A 16,404-nucleotide genomic window follows, 5' to 3' on the forward strand; every position below is an offset into this window, starting at 1 on the left:
TATGCATATATATAGAGAATGGATATAAATTAGTGGGGAAATGGTTCTCATGACCAAAGGAGAGAGTCTTTGGATTCTTATTTTAGATAAAGTATTTAGTCAATTTTGTCTGAAGTTACAGAAGGGAAGGCCAAAAATACCACAAAGAGCTCAACTAAGGAAGAATGGTTTCCACGGGCAAATAAATATTTATGAAAAATAACTGGGGCGTCAAAATCACAGAAAAGACCCTGGTGGTAAGAAAAGGAAGGAGAAAGACACTAAACTTGGAGGGAGAGAAGGTGAGAGGTTCAGGTTTCAGCCATGAATCCTTCAGAAGATAACAGCTACCAGCAGAGAAAAGAAGATGTCACATCTCCTTTGGAAGATTCTGCAAGAGAAAAGAGAAGGATTTGGGTCACCGAGGCCTCGGCTTTAGATAAAGGTGTGAAAAGGAGGCGACAACAAAGGCTGGCGTGCGGCTCGGGCGGGCGCCGGGGCTCGGCAGGCGCCGGGCTGCGGCTGCAATCGGTGCGTTGCCCCTTTAATTGTGTCCCCAGCCCTCGGGCGTCTCTGTCCAACGCCCACGTCAGCAAATACCTTTTGTTTCTCTCCCGTCGGGGCTGGCGGGGCTCGGGGGCTGCGGGAGCGGCGGCGCGGCGCCTCCAGGCACGGCGAGCCCCGAGGCGGAGCCGGGGATCCCGCAGCCACCGCCCGCTCGCCGCGGCTCGGCCGCAGCTCCCGCCGGTGAGCGGCGGCTCCCGCACGCCGGTAGGCCGGGCAGGGCGCTGGGTTTGGGGCGGAACGGGCCCCGCTGCCAGCCCGGCTGCCACGGGCGGCGAGGAGGGCGCGGGGCTCCGCGGGGGTTTTGGGTCTCTCGGTGCCTCTCGGTGCCGCTCGGTGCCGGCCGGTGCCGCTGTGTTCCGCTCGGTGCCGGCGCTGCCGCGGGCCCGGCGGGCGCCATTTGCAGCCCCGGGCGCGGACACAAAGGGCTGCGCGGGGCGGGCGGCGGCGCTGCCGGGGAAGGGGCGGCGGGGCGGCAGCGGGCGCTGGGCACCGGGCACGGGCACCGGGCACGGGCACGGGGGGCTCGGGCGGAGCGGCAGCCGTGGCACCGTTCCCGCAGGCGGCTGCGGGCGGCACGCCCGGCTCGGGGCGCGCCGTGCGGGCGGAAGGCAGAGCGCAGCCGGCCGCGGCCGGCGGGCGCTGCGGTCCCCGCGGCGGTACCGACACCGGGACCGAGACCGACACCGGCACCGGGCGGCTCCGGCGCTGTCGGGCGTTCCGGGCGGGCGGGTGAGTGACGGCGGCCGCGGCCAATGCCGGGGGGGCCGGGGCGCTGCCGCCGGGCCGCGCTGCCGGAACCTTGGGCGGCGGCGGGGCTGGAGCCCGGGCGGAATCGCCGGTTCGAGGCGCGGCCGCGCTCGCAGCCGCAGCTGCTCTTGGCTCCGCGTTTTCCCGGAGCTGCCTGAAGGCTGCGCGGCTCCGGCGGGCGGCACGAGTCCAGCCCCGCATCCATCCCGCATCCATCCCGCATCCTGGGCATGGAGATGCTGCCGGCTGGAGCACACCCGTCTCTGCCAAATAACGCGGTCTTGGCTTTGTCGTCCCTCTTGTCCTGTTGGGGAATGAGCGTATCGTGGTTTAAATATATTTATAGATTTTTAGAAAATGAGATTATTTGTAAAGATAGCCGTAAAATTGGGGCTGACATCTTCAGCTGAGTTCCACGGCGTCAAAGTCAAGAGTGTAATAATTTTCTTCATTTTTTTAGAGCAACGTTTCATTTCACCTTTTCTGGGATGGAGATTTCTTCTCACCAGTTTCACCTCCTGGAGCAGCTGAATGAGCAGCGCAGGCAGGACTTGTTCTGTGACTGCAACATCCTGGTGGAGGGCAAGGTCTTCAAAGCCCATCGCAATGTGCTGTTTGCCAGCAGTGGCTACTTCAAAATGCTCCTTTCGCAGAGCTCCAAGGAGACGAGTCAATCCACGACTGCCACTTTCCAGGCCTTTTCTCCTGACACCTTCACAGTTATCCTAGATTTTGTGTATTCAGGCAAATTGTCCCTCACTGGTCAGAATGTGATCGAAGTCATGTCAGCTGCCAGCTACCTGCAGATGACAGATGTGATCAGTGTGTGTAAAACCTTCATCAAGTCGTCGCTGGACATCAGTGAGAAGGAGAAGGATCGTTACTTCAGCCTGTCAGACAAAGATGTGAGTTCCAACGGCGTGGACAGATCCTGTGTGTACAGTGGAGGCTGGAGGGCAGAGAGCAGCCCCCCACATTCCCACTCCAGCCCAGACCCTGGGACTTGTATGATGGGTGGGAACACTTGGAGCAATTTCAACTATTACCCCACCTCTCAAAGAAATGCCCAACAGCAGCTGTCCAAACATGAGCAGAGGCAGGATTCCATCAAGAAATCCCGGCACTTGGGGCTGCAGCAACCTTCTGACATCCCCCACTATAAATCAAGCAAGCTGGAGGACAGGGCTGCTGAGCCTGCCAGCCACGCTGCACCAGCAGAGGAACAAGTCCACATTGACCCCGAGGTTGAAGCTCCTCACGTGGGCTACCAGTTTGGCCAAGGGGCTGAGGTGATGCCCAGGGGCTTGGCTGTGCCTCAGCAGGAGCATGAATCACCCCGTTCCTCCAGTAAATCCAAGTCTTCCAAAGCTGAGGAGCAGTATGGGAACATGCCCTCCATCCTGGGAGTCATGGGGAACTGGGCTGAAGGTGAGTGGGGTTTTGTGTTTGTACACAAGACACCTGGGAATCCTCTCTGAGAAAATACTTTACTCAATAATAAAGCACAACTGCCAAAAAGACAGGTGTGTTGTCCAGGAATATGTGTTTGGAAAGTTGAACTCTTGATTTTTAAATAAATTTGAGTTCTTGAAATAGCTGGGGAATTAAAAGTAAATATAAGCTTATTTTCATGAAATCACAGAATGGTTTGGGTTGGAAAGGACCTTAAAACTCATTTTGCTCCAGGGACATCTCCCACTATCCAATCCCTGTCCAAACTGACTTTGCCAGCTCTGTGTTACCACAGCCAATCTTCCACTCCTCTTTTGTTGCACTCCTGTTCAATCTACAGAAAAACACAAAATCTTTATTATGCTTGAAACAACCAATGAACGCTATTTTAATAAAAGCCACGTGCCATACTCATAAAACACCTTTTCCTACAACATGACATGACTTCGATTTTTTTTTTTTTTTTTTTTTAATCCTGTTATTTTCTAACAGATGACCTATCCAGGATGAGATTCAAGTGCCCATTCTGCAGCCACGTGGTGAAGAGAAAAGCTGACCTGAAGCGTCACCTGCGCTGCCACACGGGAGAGCGGCCGTACCCCTGCGAGGCCTGTGGCAAGAGATTCAGCAGGCTGGATCACCTCAGCAGCCATTTTCGAACCGTGAGTGCTTTTAGTGACTGCCATGATTTATTTAAAAATGCAAATCTGGCTAATTAAACACGCTGGGAGTGTGTCTGGTTGATCTAGTGACTCCTGGAAAGAAGTCGCTAAAGAAGTGACTCTTGTAGAGAAGAGGGGAATAGGATGGTTAATTGGGTTTGGTTGCAGTTGAATTGGAGGATGATTTGAGGGATGATTTGAGGGATGATTTGAGGAATGATTTGAGGGATGATTTGAAGGATGATTTGAAGGATAATTTGCAGGAAAGGGGTTGGAATTTGTCGTGTAGTTGATGGTTTACAGAGTTCTGCTCTCTGCAGCCTGTGGCATCTCCAGTGGGCAATTCCCTGGGTTGATACAATCATTTGACGTCTCAAATTGAAGCAATTTTGTCACCTCCTCTTTGTGGATACTTTACAAACCCATCCCTTCCCTTTTCCCAGATCCACCAGGCTTGCAAGCCCATCTGCAGGAAATGCAAGCGCCACGTCACCGAGCTGACGGGACAAGTGGTGCAGGAGGGGACCCGGCGCTACAGACTCTGCAATGAGTGCCTGGCTGAGGCTGGAATCGACAGCATCCGTATTGACTTGGAGGCTGAGGCTCCTCTGGAGTTCCCACAGGATGGGGACAAAGATTCCAGGTGGCATTATGGAGAGGACAACAGGTCTGATGTGGAAATCGTGGAGGACGGCTCCACCGACTTGGTTATCCAGCAAGTGGATGACAGCGAGGATGAAGCAGAGGAGAAGGATGTGAAACCAAATATTAGGTAGTTGGAAATCAAGGATTGGGAATTCTGTGCAAGAGGGAGAATGTACTGTGAGCAAATTGTCCTCTGCCAGCTGGTGGTGATCCTGCAGAGACGTGTGGTATCATATATTTATGGACACATCATTGAGGCCGTGCAGAAAAACTCCCCCTCCACATCCCATGTGTTGTTTTGGTTTAAAAAAAAAATCCATCCTGAAATTCTGGATAAACAAGGAAACTGCAATATTAGGTGGATGATTTTTATAGCAGGCAATGGGGAATGTCTCAAAGCCTCTTGCAAAGGAAGTGAGGTTGAAATACTTTTTAAAAAGGTTATTGGAAATTGCTTGTTTTTTACACTTGCAGAGAGGTGGGGTTTATATCATTTGGCAATAAGGACCCCCCACACCAGACAACTTCTCTTGGGTGGTCAGAAGTGAAGAGAATCTTCCATGGAATTTCATGAAATCTTCATGTTATGATAAAGGAAAAGGCAGCTAATTAAGAAAGAGCATTTTAAATGTTTTGGCACTTTTGTCTGGAAAAGGACTTCTGTAAAATGTATTAGGATGAGTTGAATCTTTAGTAAATCCTATGTTCAAGACTTATTTCTTTAAAAGAAAATAAGCATATAAATGCTTAACACATTAAAATTAAAAATTTGGATCATTAATTGATGCCAGTAGATGTTTTAGTCTCAAAAATCACATCTCAGACTGGGCTGGTTTAATAAGCACTATAAAAATACTCTTTTTTTTAAATTTTATTTTAAATATTTTGAAACCTCTCAGAAGTGCCCAGACATGGTGGGATTATTGGGGTGCAGGGCCAGGAGTTGGATTTGGATGATCCTTGTGGGTCCCCTCCAGCTCATATTGATATTGAATATTGATATGGATGGATATTGAATTCTCTGCAGTTTTCCAGTCTGTACCAGTGAGACCAAGATGTACTGGAAGTTCTAAACACCATATTTGTGTCATTTCACCCAGAGATGAGTAATGATGATGAAATTTTATTTCTACTTGGTTTTTTTGGTTTTTTTTTTTTTGCTTAGTGAGTTTCTCTTACCCAGCACTGTCAATAGTAGAGGAGCAGGAGATGCTCCTGGGCTCCTGCTGCTCTGCATTCCTTGGGCAGATCTGAGTTATTCCAATTCTTGGGATCATGGGACTCAATGGCTGTAGACTTAGAAAATTATCTATTTTTTTTTTCTTTTTTACAGCTTTGTAAGCATGTTTGGCTGAACCCCAGGGTTTCTTACACAACAATCCCATATATGTGTGTATATATATATATATCTATACTATATAATCTTTCCCAGGGACAGTTAAAAAGTCACTATTTTATTTTTAGTTGTGTAAAAACTGTTGAACTTTCTTGTATCATCCTGATCAGAGAGTGCAGCATTTTCATTCCAGGCTGCAGGTGACCAACAAATGCCAGCTTGAGAACTTCATGCAAAATTCAATGTAAACATTAAGCACCCTCCTCTCCACAGGAAGCATCCCAAGGACACAAGAAATGGTGTTTTATTATTCCTACAAAAATTATAATTTATTGGTTTAGGTTTGGGGAGGGAGTGACTTGAAAATCTTTGTGATGACCCAGGTGAAAACAACTTAAACAAGACTTACACTGATTTTTATGGGATGCTTGGTCAGCAGCCCAAAAATGGACTTGATGTGGAAACAGACATTTAATTCCTTGGAGCTTTTAAACTCCTAAAATGCCTGTTATGAAATGGCTGAGAAATATTCCTGAGCAACCTGGATTAAATCAAATACACAGAACAAGAAATATTTCAAAGAAAATGAAGTAATTTTTGCTCAAATTTCATAGATGTTTCCCTTTCCCTTTCCATTAAAGAGTTTGACAACAAATCCCAGGTATCAGTTCCTGCTGTCCCAGGATAAAAAAATTGCTGGAATTGGTTTGTGTGTGTTTGGGGATGGATGAAGGGGAGGGGAAAAAAATAAATTGTTCTCTCCAGGCCTGAAATCTAAACTGCAAAGGTCAGACTATTAAATGTTTCTTAATAGTGGAGGTGTTTTTAGAAACAAAAGGGATTTTTGGATCAATACTCAATTTAATTAGAGATCATCAATTTCACAGTACTGAGGACCAGATGCTTCTGAGGTGGCTCCAAATGGAACAATCTAATCTATCCATAGGAAAATTTTACTTTTTAAACACAGGCAGATTAATTGTTGATTTGCTGGGCAAATAAGGGCTCTTTTTTTTTCTTTTTTTTTTTTTTCTGGATTTATATGTTGTTATTCTCAGTAGTGTAACTAGATATCTGTAGTCATTTTTAAAGTAACTTTTTAAGCTTGGAGGTTTAGTCAAGGCTGCAATTCCCACAGGTCAATGACGTTTTTCTGTTTTTTAAAAGTTGCCATTTCTACATTTGTTGCCTTAATTTTGGTCATTGTTTCCTTATTTTTGTATTGCAAGACAAGATAAATGTTAAGTGCCTTCTGTTTTCAACATCATTCATTTTCACTCATGTATTTTCCTTGGTTTTTTTTCCTCTAAATGAAAGTATTTGTTTTCTTTTTGTCTCCTTCCATTGCCTCTGATTGTCTTTTTCATATTTTCTGTGAAGATCACTTGCCCCTCATCAGCACAAGGAACATTTATTTTCCTTTCAAGGAGGAAAGTAAAGACCTCATAGGGATGTTCCCACTGAATTTATTTATTTCCTTGTATTTCTTTCATCTTTATGTCACTTAGGTATAAGGTTTAGTGCTGGACTTGATCTTAAAGGTCTTCTCCAAAAATATTAAGATTATTTGTGCTTGGTTTGTGTTCACAAAACCACAGTCAAGAGTGGAGACAAAGTTCATCATCCTCTGATTAAATCTCACCTCTTAATTATCCTTATTTTCTGACAATATATTCCCATCCTTTCAAAGGCTGAAATACTGAATTTAAAAATTCCCTCTCCCCCTTTTCAGGTGTTTCTTACAGAATTCTCTCTGCTCCCAAAAAAATCTATGACTTGTGTGATGCTTGGTTAGTTTTTTCACATCATTTCCCCTTTTTTTAAAAATTAATTAAGTATCTATATTTACTATCTAAAAAATGTCACTTGTCCTTATTTTAAAGGTTAAAGAGTTGGGTAGCCCCCTTTAAAAAATAAAATAACATAAAATTCCCCCAAAACTGACATCAGGATGAATCTCCCTTTCCAGCCTTTTGTAATTTGGATTCTATCCCAGTTCTAAAGAATTGACATAAGAAAAAAAAAAAAGCAAAAATATTGATTTAGGGTGGCTTTGAAAATACCTGAAAGCCCACAGATGTCCCAGAGGTCTGACTCTGACTGCTACAGGTATCCTTCCCTGCAGAAATGTTCCATCCTCCAGGATTTTGGGATCCATCTGAAGTTTTCAATGACAACTTAAGGGAAAAAAAAAACCCACAAAACACTGTTGGATATAAAATGATGGGATACACATTTCCTCCCTGAAACATCAAGGTTATTCCATTACAGAGCCCTGTCAATGTCTACCTTTCTTATATTTGAATTACTGTTGGTTGGAGGCAACGAGTATAAAAATAAAATAGAAGGAAACAAAAAATCTCTAATTCTGCCCAAAAGATTGAGTTTTGAAGAAAAGGATGTTCTAATCCTCCAGCCCTTGCCTGCAGAATTTTTCCATTAGGTACAAATTTGTGCCAACACTGTCTGTTGAGTGATGGGTATAAGTTGATAAGTTAATAAGAAAAGCTTTTAATAGCATTTAGTGAAATATTTTCTATAGTGTTTAACTTAAAACCTTTCCACACTGGAGGCACAACCTTTCATCCTATTTAACTCATGAAATGCAAAGAGGAGGCGTCGAGAATTTCGAACAGAGCAAGAACACAGAACAAGAGATTTTGTAAGGAAAATTGGGAGGAGTGGCTGGAAAGAGCGTTCCCTATCTTGGCTCAGCTGCTGGAATAAATTAAACACTTCTGAAGGTCTCACCCATCGCTTGACTGTGGAAATGGGAACTGCTCTTTGCCAGGTTCTTGCAGCCTGTTCTGAGGACCGATGACTGCAGAGTTTCCTTCTCAAAATTATTCCGTGATCTCGAGGAAAAAGACTGAAAGAATCTCATCTAACAGGCATGAATTTCCAAGTGTCTTGTCTTCTAACAGGCATCTTGAATCAATTCTCCACCCCGAAGGGAAAACAGGACGATCTCTATTACACTCCTACATCGCTTCGCTTTGGGATTATCCTCATTGTTCGAATTACAAAAATCCCCTTAGAAAAATGCTGCGATATCGAGTTGATATCATTAATCCCACACCGCGGAGCTCCGGATCTTTGCCGTTCACCGTTCAGGTGGCGCTTTCCCCGCACAAACACACAAAGGTGGCGACAACAAAGGCTGGCGTGTGGCTCGGGCGGGCGCCGGGGCTCGGCAGGCGCCGGGCTGCGGCTGCAATCGGTGCGTTGCCCCTTTAATTGTGTCCCCAGCCCTCGGGCGTCTCTGTCCAACGCCCACGTCAGCAAATACCTTTTGTTTCTCTCCCGTCGGGGCTGGCGGGGCTCGGGGGCTGCGGGAGCGGCGGCGCGGCGCCTCCAGGCACGGCGAGCCCCGAGGCGGAGCCGGGGATCCCGCAGCCACCGCCCGCTCGCCGCGGCTCGGCCGCAGCTCCCGCCGGTGAGTGGCGGCCGTGGGAAGGAGCGGGCGGGCGTCGGGGCGGGCGGCGGCGAGGAGGGCGCGGGTGCCGCTCGGTGCTTGCCGGTGCCGCTCGGTGCCGGCGCTGCCGGCGCCATTTGCAGCCCCGGGCGCGGACACAAAGGGGCTGCGCGGGGCGGGCGGCGGCGAGAGGGGGCGGCGGGGGCGCTGCCGGCGGAGCGGCACCGGGAACGGCCGGGGTGGGCACGGACACGGGCACCGGGCACGGGGGGCTCGGGCGGAGCGGCAGCCGCAGCTCCGTTCCGGCGGGCGGCACGCCCGGCTCGGGGCGCTCCGTGCGGGCCGGCCGGGGCTGGCGGGCGCTGCGGCGGGAGCGGCACCGGGAGGCTCCTCCGCGCTGGCGGAGCCGCTCCGGTGCCGTCGGGTGTCCGGTGAGTGACGGCGGCCGCGGCCAATGCCGGGGCCCGGGCACGGAGGGCGGCGGCCCCGGGGCGCTGCCGCCGCATTCGAGCGGCCCCGGTGCGCCGGGCGGAGGCTGCGCCCATCGCGGACCCGCTGCTCTGCCCCCGGAGGGAGGGCGAAATTCTCTTACAGTGTCTGAGAACCATCGTGGCTTGGCCGACGTGGTTTTCATTCTTTTGGGATACGGAGTCATCCCGCTGGGACATCTTTTCACCTCTTTTGGAGTTGTTAAGTTTCTTCTCTCTTGTTATGCAGAGTGGCAGCCGCAGGGCTATTGGAGTTACATTGGCAATGTGATAGCGCTTTTTTTTTTTTTTTAAACGAGAGCTCATCTCTTTAAATCAGGATTCAGCATCATTGACTTCGATTGTCATGATGATGTTTTTTCCTTTACAGCAAACCTTCCTCTTACTCCCCGTCTGGAATGGAGATTTCTTCTCACCAGTCTCACCTCCTGGAGCAGCTGAATGAGCAGCGGAAGCAGGACTTGTTCTGTGACTGCAACATCCTGGTGGAGGGCAAGGTCTTCAAAGCCCATCGCAATGTGCTGTTTGCCAGCAGTGGCTACTTCAAAATGCTCCTTTCGCAGAGCTCCAAGGAGACGAGTCAGCCAACGATAGCCACGTTCGAGGTCTTTTCTCCAGAGACGTTCATGGTTATCCTGGACTTCGTGTATTCAGGGAAATTGTCTTTAACGGGTCAGAATGTGATCGAAGTCATGTCAGCCGCCAGCTATTTACAGATGACAGATATCCTCAATGTCTGCAAGACCTTCATTAAGTCCTCGCTGGATATTAATGAGAAGGAAAAGGATCATTACCTCAGCCTGTCGGCCAAAAGCGCCAGCACTGAACCCACCCCCGCCCGCCCGGCTCTTTATCGCTCCAGAAGGAAAGCAAAGAGCAACCCCCGGCGTTCCTACTCGATCCCGGATGAAAAACCCAACGGCAATGAAAACTGGAGCAGCTACAGCAGCTACCTATCCTCACAGGCGATCCTGCAGCGGGCAGAAACCCAGCTGTCCAAAAGGGGCAGGAAACAAAACTCCACGAGGAAGCGCCGCAAGCAGCTGGGAATGGGAGGATGCAAATCGGAGCGAGCCGGAGCCTCGGACCCCGCTGGCATCGCCCGCCAGGGAGAGGAGACCGAGTTTGATGGCGAGAACGAGGTGGATGGAGATGATTTTGAATATCATCCGGCAGCAGATGGAGCCAAGAGGTGGTCGGTGTCACAGCTAGAACAAGAACTTTCCAGAACTCCTGAGTTCGTGGAGTTAAAGGCAGAAGAACTGTACACATCAATGCCCACAATTTTAGGGGTAATGAGTAGCTGGAATGAAGGTAAATAATAGAAACCGCTTGGGAAAGTGTGGTTTTATTTAGGAGATGATTTGGAAGGAATTGGTATGGAAACCGAAAAAGTGCCTGGTGTTATAGGTGATTTTATCTGCTCCATTTCAGTGCTAGCACTACAATTTTGAAGCCAGAACAGGGCATGGGAATTGGAATGGGACTGACCCAGGTATTCTGTAAATTCAACCAAAACATGCCTGATTATTTGGGTCCAAGTGCAGTTTAATGAAGCTTCAAGGGCTGAGTTTCTCCAAATCCTTCACATGAGAGGTCCTGGCATTGCTGGGATGTTGCAACCAGCCCAAAATTCTGACATCAGGTTTATTTCCATGTGCATTCCTTTGGAAATGGACAAACCTGTAGATCATAATTGCTTATTCTAACATTATCTTTATATATCACATAGTGATTATAATTGTCAAAGCTATGAACCATTAAGTGGTGGAAGAGATAGGATGGCTATATATAAATAGCTGTATATTTATGATCACCTTCATATAAAAAAAAGTCAGTAAGAAAACACTGTCAAGTGGTCAATTAACATGTTAAATAAAAATAAAAATAAAAGCTGGGGGGATATATATATATATATATAAATTAACAAATCTATATCCCTCAAAGCCTGTATTTTATGTATCATTATATACTTACATATAATATAATACATACTTATATAAGCATCCAAATATCCCAAATATTGGGGATTTTTCCTATTTAAAGAAAACTTGAGCTGTCACATATTTTAAGCTGAAAACTGATGAATGTGCAGCAAGGAATCTCTGCTGTGTGCCTTTCCCTGTGTCCTGGGGTGACTTTATGATGCTTGTATCTTCAATTACCTGCTCTATTTATGCTGGATATTAAGTCCTGCACCTTTAAGACTAATTCTGAGAGTGAAGAGGGGGAGAATTTATCATGTCTCTTGGGGTGGAGCACTTCACATGTCTCTGGAACCTAGTTTGGTTTTTTTTTTTAATACATTTCTGGTCCTTAGGCTTATTTTCAGAATTCATCATTTCTCTCAGGAGGCCTTCATGTGTTTCTGGTCCTTTTTTTTTGAGGTTTTAATGCCTTTCTGCTCCCTAGGTTTATTTTCTAATCTGTGACCATCTACTGTAAAAACTATGTGTTAAGGACAATACTGGAGCAATCTTCAGATAAAAAAATAAGCACAAGGAGCAGAATAGTATTAAAACCTCCAGGGAGACATGATGAATTCATGTGTCTCTGGAACTTAGTTTGTTGGGTTTTTTAATACCTTTCTGGTCCTTAGGCTTGTTTTCAGAATACATCATTTCTCTCAGGAGGTATCTCTGGTCCCTAGGTTGTTTTGGGGTTTTTTTTAGGTTTTAATGCCTTTCTGCTCCCTAAGTTTATTCTCTAATCTGTGACCATCTACTGTAAAAACTACATGTTAAGGACAATACTGGAGCAATCTTCAGATAAAAAACTAAGCACAAGGAGCAGAATAGTATTAAAACCTCCAGGGAGACATGATGAATTCTTCTCTCAGGAGGTGTCTCTGGTCCCTAGGTGGTTTTTGGGTTTTTTTGAGGTTTTAATACCTCTCTGCTCCCTAAGTTTATTCTCTAATCTGTGACCATCTACTGTAAAAACTATGTGTTAAGGACAATACTGGAGCAATCTTCAGATAAAATAATAAGCACAAGGAGCAGAATAGTATTAAAACCTCCAGGGAGACATGATGAATTCTTCTCTCAGGAGGTGTCTCTGCTCCCTAGGTTGTTTTTGGGTTTTTTTTTTTGAGGTTTTAATACCTTTCTGCTCCCTAGGTTTATTTTTTAATCTGTGACCATCTACTGTAAAAACTATGTGTTAAGCACTTCAACACTTCGGTAGCAATCTTCAGATAAAAAAATAAGCACAAGGAGCAGAATAGTATTAAAATCTCCAGGGAGACATGATGAATTCTTCTCTCAGGAGGTGTCTCTGCTCCCTAGGTTGTTTTTGGGGGTTTTTTTTTAGGTTTTAATGCCTTTCTGCTCCCTAAGTTTATTCTCTAATCTGTGACCATCTACTGTAAAAACTACATGTTAAGGACAATACTGGAGCAATCTTCAGATAAAAAACTAAGCACAAAGAGCAGAATAGTATTAAAACCTCCAGGGAATCATGCAGAATTCCTCATCCCCTGGCTAACAAAGCCCCATACCCCCTGCCAGGTGACCTGCCCAGGATGAGGTTCAAGTGCCCGTTCTGCACGCACACGGTGAAGCGGCGGGCGGACCTGAAGCGTCACCTGCGCTGCCACACGGGGGAGCGGCCCTACCCCTGCGAGGCGTGCGGCAAGAGATTCACCCGCCTGGAGCACCTGAGGAACCACTTCCAGACGGTAACAAAACACCTGGGTGGGGCGGCAGGGAAACAAGGAGGGGTTGGGGACAGGAAAAAGCACCAGAGGTGATGGGTGGAAAAGCCAGCGGGGTTTGGGGTGGGAGGGAAACAAAGCGGGGTTTAGGGGTGAGAGGGAAACAAGGAGGGGTTTGGGGACAGGAAAAAGCACCAGAGGTGATGGGTGGAAAAGCCACCGGGGTTTAGGAGGGAGGGAAATAAGTGGTGTTTGGGGTGGGAGGGAAACACATCAGGGTTGGGACAGCAGGAAAACTCACCAGAGTTGATGGGTGGAAAAGCCACCGGGGTTTAGGAGGCAGGGAAATTAAGTGGTGTTTGGGGTGGGAGGGAAATAAACCGGGGTTGGGGACAGCAGGAAAACTCACCAGAGCTGATGGGTGGAAAAGCCACTGGGGTTTGGGGGGAAGGGAAATAAAGCAGGGTTTGGGGTGGGAGGGAAACAAAACGGGATTTGGGACAGCAGGAAAACTCACCAGAGCTGATGGGTGGAAAAGCCACTGGGGTTTGGGGTGGGAGGGAAATCAAGTGGGGTTTGGGGTGGGAGGGAAACAAGGAGGGGTTTGGGGACAGCAGGAAAACTCACCAGAGGTGATGGGTGGAAAAGCCACCGGGGTTTAGGAGGGAGGGAAATAAGTGGTGTTTGGGGTGGGAGGGAAACACATCAGGGTTGGGACAGCAGGAAAACTCACCAGAGTTGATGGGTGGAAAAGCCACTGGGGTTTGGGGGGGAGGGAAATAAACCGGGGTTTGGGACAGCAGGAAAACTCACCAGAGGTGATGGGTGGAAAAGCCAGCGGGGTTTGGGGTGGGAGGGAAATTAGGTGGGGTTTGGAGTGGGAGGGAAACAAGGAGGGGTTTGGGGACAGCAGGAAAACTCACCAGAGGTGATGGGTGGAAAAGCCACTGGGGTTTCGGGGGGAGGGAAATAAAGCAGGGTTTGGGGTGGGAGGGAAACACATCAGGGTTGGGGACAGCAGGAAAACTCACCAGAGTTGATAGGTGGAAAAGCCACCCGGGTTTGGGGTGGGAGGGAAATAAACCGGGGTTGGGGACAGCAGGAAAACTCACCAGAGTTGATGGGTGGAAAAGCCACTGGGGTTTAGGAGGGAGGGAAATAAAGCAGGGTTTGGGGTGGGAGGGAAACAAAACGGGGTTTGGGAGCAGCAGGAAAACACATCAGGGTTGGGGACAGCAGGAAAATTCACTAGAGTTGATGGGTGGAAAAGCCACCAGGGTTTGGGGGGGTAAGAAAAGCCACCAGAGTTGATGGAGGGAAGGAAAAGCCACCAGGGCTGGGGACAGCAGAAAAACCCACCACTGGTGATGGATGGAAAAGCCACCAGGGTTTGGGGTGGGAGGAAAACAAACCAGGGTTGGGGACAGCAGGAAAAACCACCAGAGGTGATGGATGGAAAAGCCACCAGGGTTGAGAATGGTAGGAAAAACCACCATGGTTGATGGAGGGGAGGAAAAGCCACCAGGGGTGGAGACAGTAGGAAAAGAAGAATTGGTTTGATGCTGATCCCTAGAAACTGAGAGTTTTGAACTTTCTGTGCTGACCCTGAAGAGAACACTACTTTTGACCTGAGGTCATGGAGAAGGCTCCCAAAATTCAGTGATAGAACTGATCAGGGGTGTGTATTTCAATAGGAGTGAAAATAGTGAAAAATTTAGAATTTAAAGTCTTAGAATATAGTAATATATAGAAAGGAAGATGCAGGTTTTAGGGTCTTTCTTTACCTTCTCCTTCCTGGGTTTAGGTGATTTTTTGTAATTGGATAGCAAAACTCACATTGTGGGCTATGGGTGATTAGTTACTGGGTTAAAAGTAAAAATAATTTAGGTGCTGTTTCTTAATTGGACCATTTAGCCTTAAAAGATCTTGTAGAGAGAGACACATCTCAAATTTTTAGCTTGTTAGCTAGAAGTGCTGTAGAACTCACTGTAACATAAATAAGAATTAATAAACATCTGAGTCCGAACAAGAAATTCCATCTCTTGCGCATTCAATCCCAACCCTGACGAAGACAAAAAAAAAAAAAAAAAAAGATGAAAGCTGAATATTTCTAAATTTGAAATCCTTTCAGATACACCAAGCTGGCAAACTGATCTGCAGGAAATGCAAGAGGCAGGTGACAGAGCTGACGGGCTGCGTGGTGCAGCAAGGGACGCGACGCTACAGACTGTGCCACAAGTGCTTGGCAGGAGCCAACTTTGACAGCATTGCTGAGGATTTCAATGCTCCTGAACATTCCCCTGTCTCCTCCAAGGGAAATAAACAGCCCAAATGGGCTTTGGAGGAGGAGCAGAAATCAGATGAAGAGACAGCAGAGGAGGAGCCTTATAATTTGGTTGTCCGACACAATAATGATGATATTTCGGATGAGGTAAAGGAAAAGGTGAAGCCAAATCTTAGGTAGATCTTGGTGTATTTGTTATTGTTGTGTTCAAGGTGGTTTACTACTTTTAATAAAATGGGTTATTGCTAAGATTGTGTTCTGAGAAGCAAAAATTTGGACTAAAGTTGGTCAGCAGATATGGGACAGTGTAATTGGTTCTAAATGTCATGCAGAAAGAGGATGATAAAATAGCCTCAGTTGGAAGGGACCCACAAGGAACATCAAAGTCCAGCTGCTCATTTATTATCTGGAAACTATTTAGGAGAATTGTTTTATATTTTAACAAAGATTAAAAAAAAATAGCTCAGAGCTCCTGCTCATCATGGAAGTGTGAACCAGTTTAATTCTACAAAGGTTCTGTATGACACAGATTTTTAAAAACCAAATATTGCTAACCTGCTTTGGAAAAACTCTTACTGAGGTGAGCAGCTGAGAAATGTTAAACCACTTTTATTTTTTTTTTTTTTTTCTGCTATTGTAATTAATTTGTACATAACACAGTGGAGTTCTTCATGCACCTTTGTACCAGAGCTTTGTTTTCTCAGTGAACTTACAGTTGAGAAAAGCATGATTTAGAAACTCCCCCAGCCAGAGTAGAATAGGTCTGTAGTGCACTTGGATAATATGAATTTGCCTTTTTAATTTTTTTTTTTTTTTTTGTACTGTGAATTTTATAAAAAGATACACCCACGTGGTTCCAAGGAAATAAAAGTGCAATCACTGGAAGTACAGTTGTCAGGGTTTTTTTCCATTTTTTTTTCCAGGACTGATGCAAGATTTGCTTAAACACATCTACCTGACTTTAGGAATAAAGAGGCCAAATGCCCTGAATTTCAGTGGGACATTTGTGACTTAAGATCATAGAGCTACTTTTTAAAAGGTTCTTTTGTTTATATAACTTTAGGGTACTTAATAGCATAAATGCATTTTTATAAGCACAATTTCCCTCAGAGGTTAAGTAACCTTTTTAGTCATATTTATTCCCCCAGTCACTTGGAGCAGTGAAACTTGGTAG

The 16,404-nt window shown here is 46.6% G+C and overlaps 2 protein-coding genes across 2 annotated transcripts; both read left to right on the forward strand.

Moving 5' to 3' along the window:
- Positions 1–637: 637 nt before the first annotated feature.
- On the forward strand, positions 638–6,732 carry ZBTB8A (zinc finger and BTB domain containing 8A). The gene is made up of 4 exons (XM_079325516.1): positions 638–750; positions 1,754–2,721; positions 3,238–3,407; positions 3,851–6,732. The coding sequence occupies exons 2-4, from the start codon at positions 1,782–1,784 to the stop codon at positions 4,181–4,183; spliced, it is 1,443 nt and encodes a 480-aa protein (XP_079181642.1). The 5' UTR covers positions 638–750; positions 1,754–1,781; the 3' UTR covers positions 4,184–6,732.
- A 2,585-nt stretch (positions 6,733–9,317) lies between these two features.
- On the forward strand, positions 9,318–15,888 carry LOC306811622 (zinc finger and BTB domain-containing protein 8A-like). The gene is made up of 4 exons (XM_079325521.1): positions 9,318–9,492; positions 9,662–10,605; positions 12,801–12,970; positions 15,078–15,888. The coding sequence occupies exons 2-4, from the start codon at positions 9,690–9,692 to the stop codon at positions 15,408–15,410; spliced, it is 1,419 nt and encodes a 472-aa protein (XP_079181647.1). The 5' UTR covers positions 9,318–9,492; positions 9,662–9,689; the 3' UTR covers positions 15,411–15,888.
- Positions 15,889–16,404: the final 516 nt, after the last annotated feature.

Source organism: Erithacus rubecula (assembly GCF_903797595.1).
Source record: "Erithacus rubecula genome assembly, chromosome: 23".
Lineage (NCBI taxonomy): Eukaryota > Metazoa > Chordata > Aves > Passeriformes > Muscicapidae > Erithacus > Erithacus rubecula.

Coding starts and splice junctions, on each gene's coding strand:
- ZBTB8A (XM_079325516.1), top strand. CDS start 1,782: ATGGAGATTTCTTCTCACCAGTTTCACCTCCTGGAGCAGCTGAATGAG. Junction 2,722..3,237: donor CATGGGGAACTGGGCTGAAG/GTGAGTGGGGTT, acceptor ATTTTCTAACAG/ATGACCTATCCAGGATGAGA. Junction 3,408..3,850: donor TCAGCAGCCATTTTCGAACC/GTGAGTGCTTTT, acceptor CCCTTTTCCCAG/ATCCACCAGGCTTGCAAGCC.
- LOC306811622 (XM_079325521.1), top strand. CDS start 9,690: ATGGAGATTTCTTCTCACCAGTCTCACCTCCTGGAGCAGCTGAATGAG. Junction 10,606..12,800: donor AATGAGTAGCTGGAATGAAG/GTAAATAATAGA, acceptor ACCCCCTGCCAG/GTGACCTGCCCAGGATGAGG. Junction 12,971..15,077: donor TGAGGAACCACTTCCAGACG/GTAACAAAACAC, acceptor AAATCCTTTCAG/ATACACCAAGCTGGCAAACT.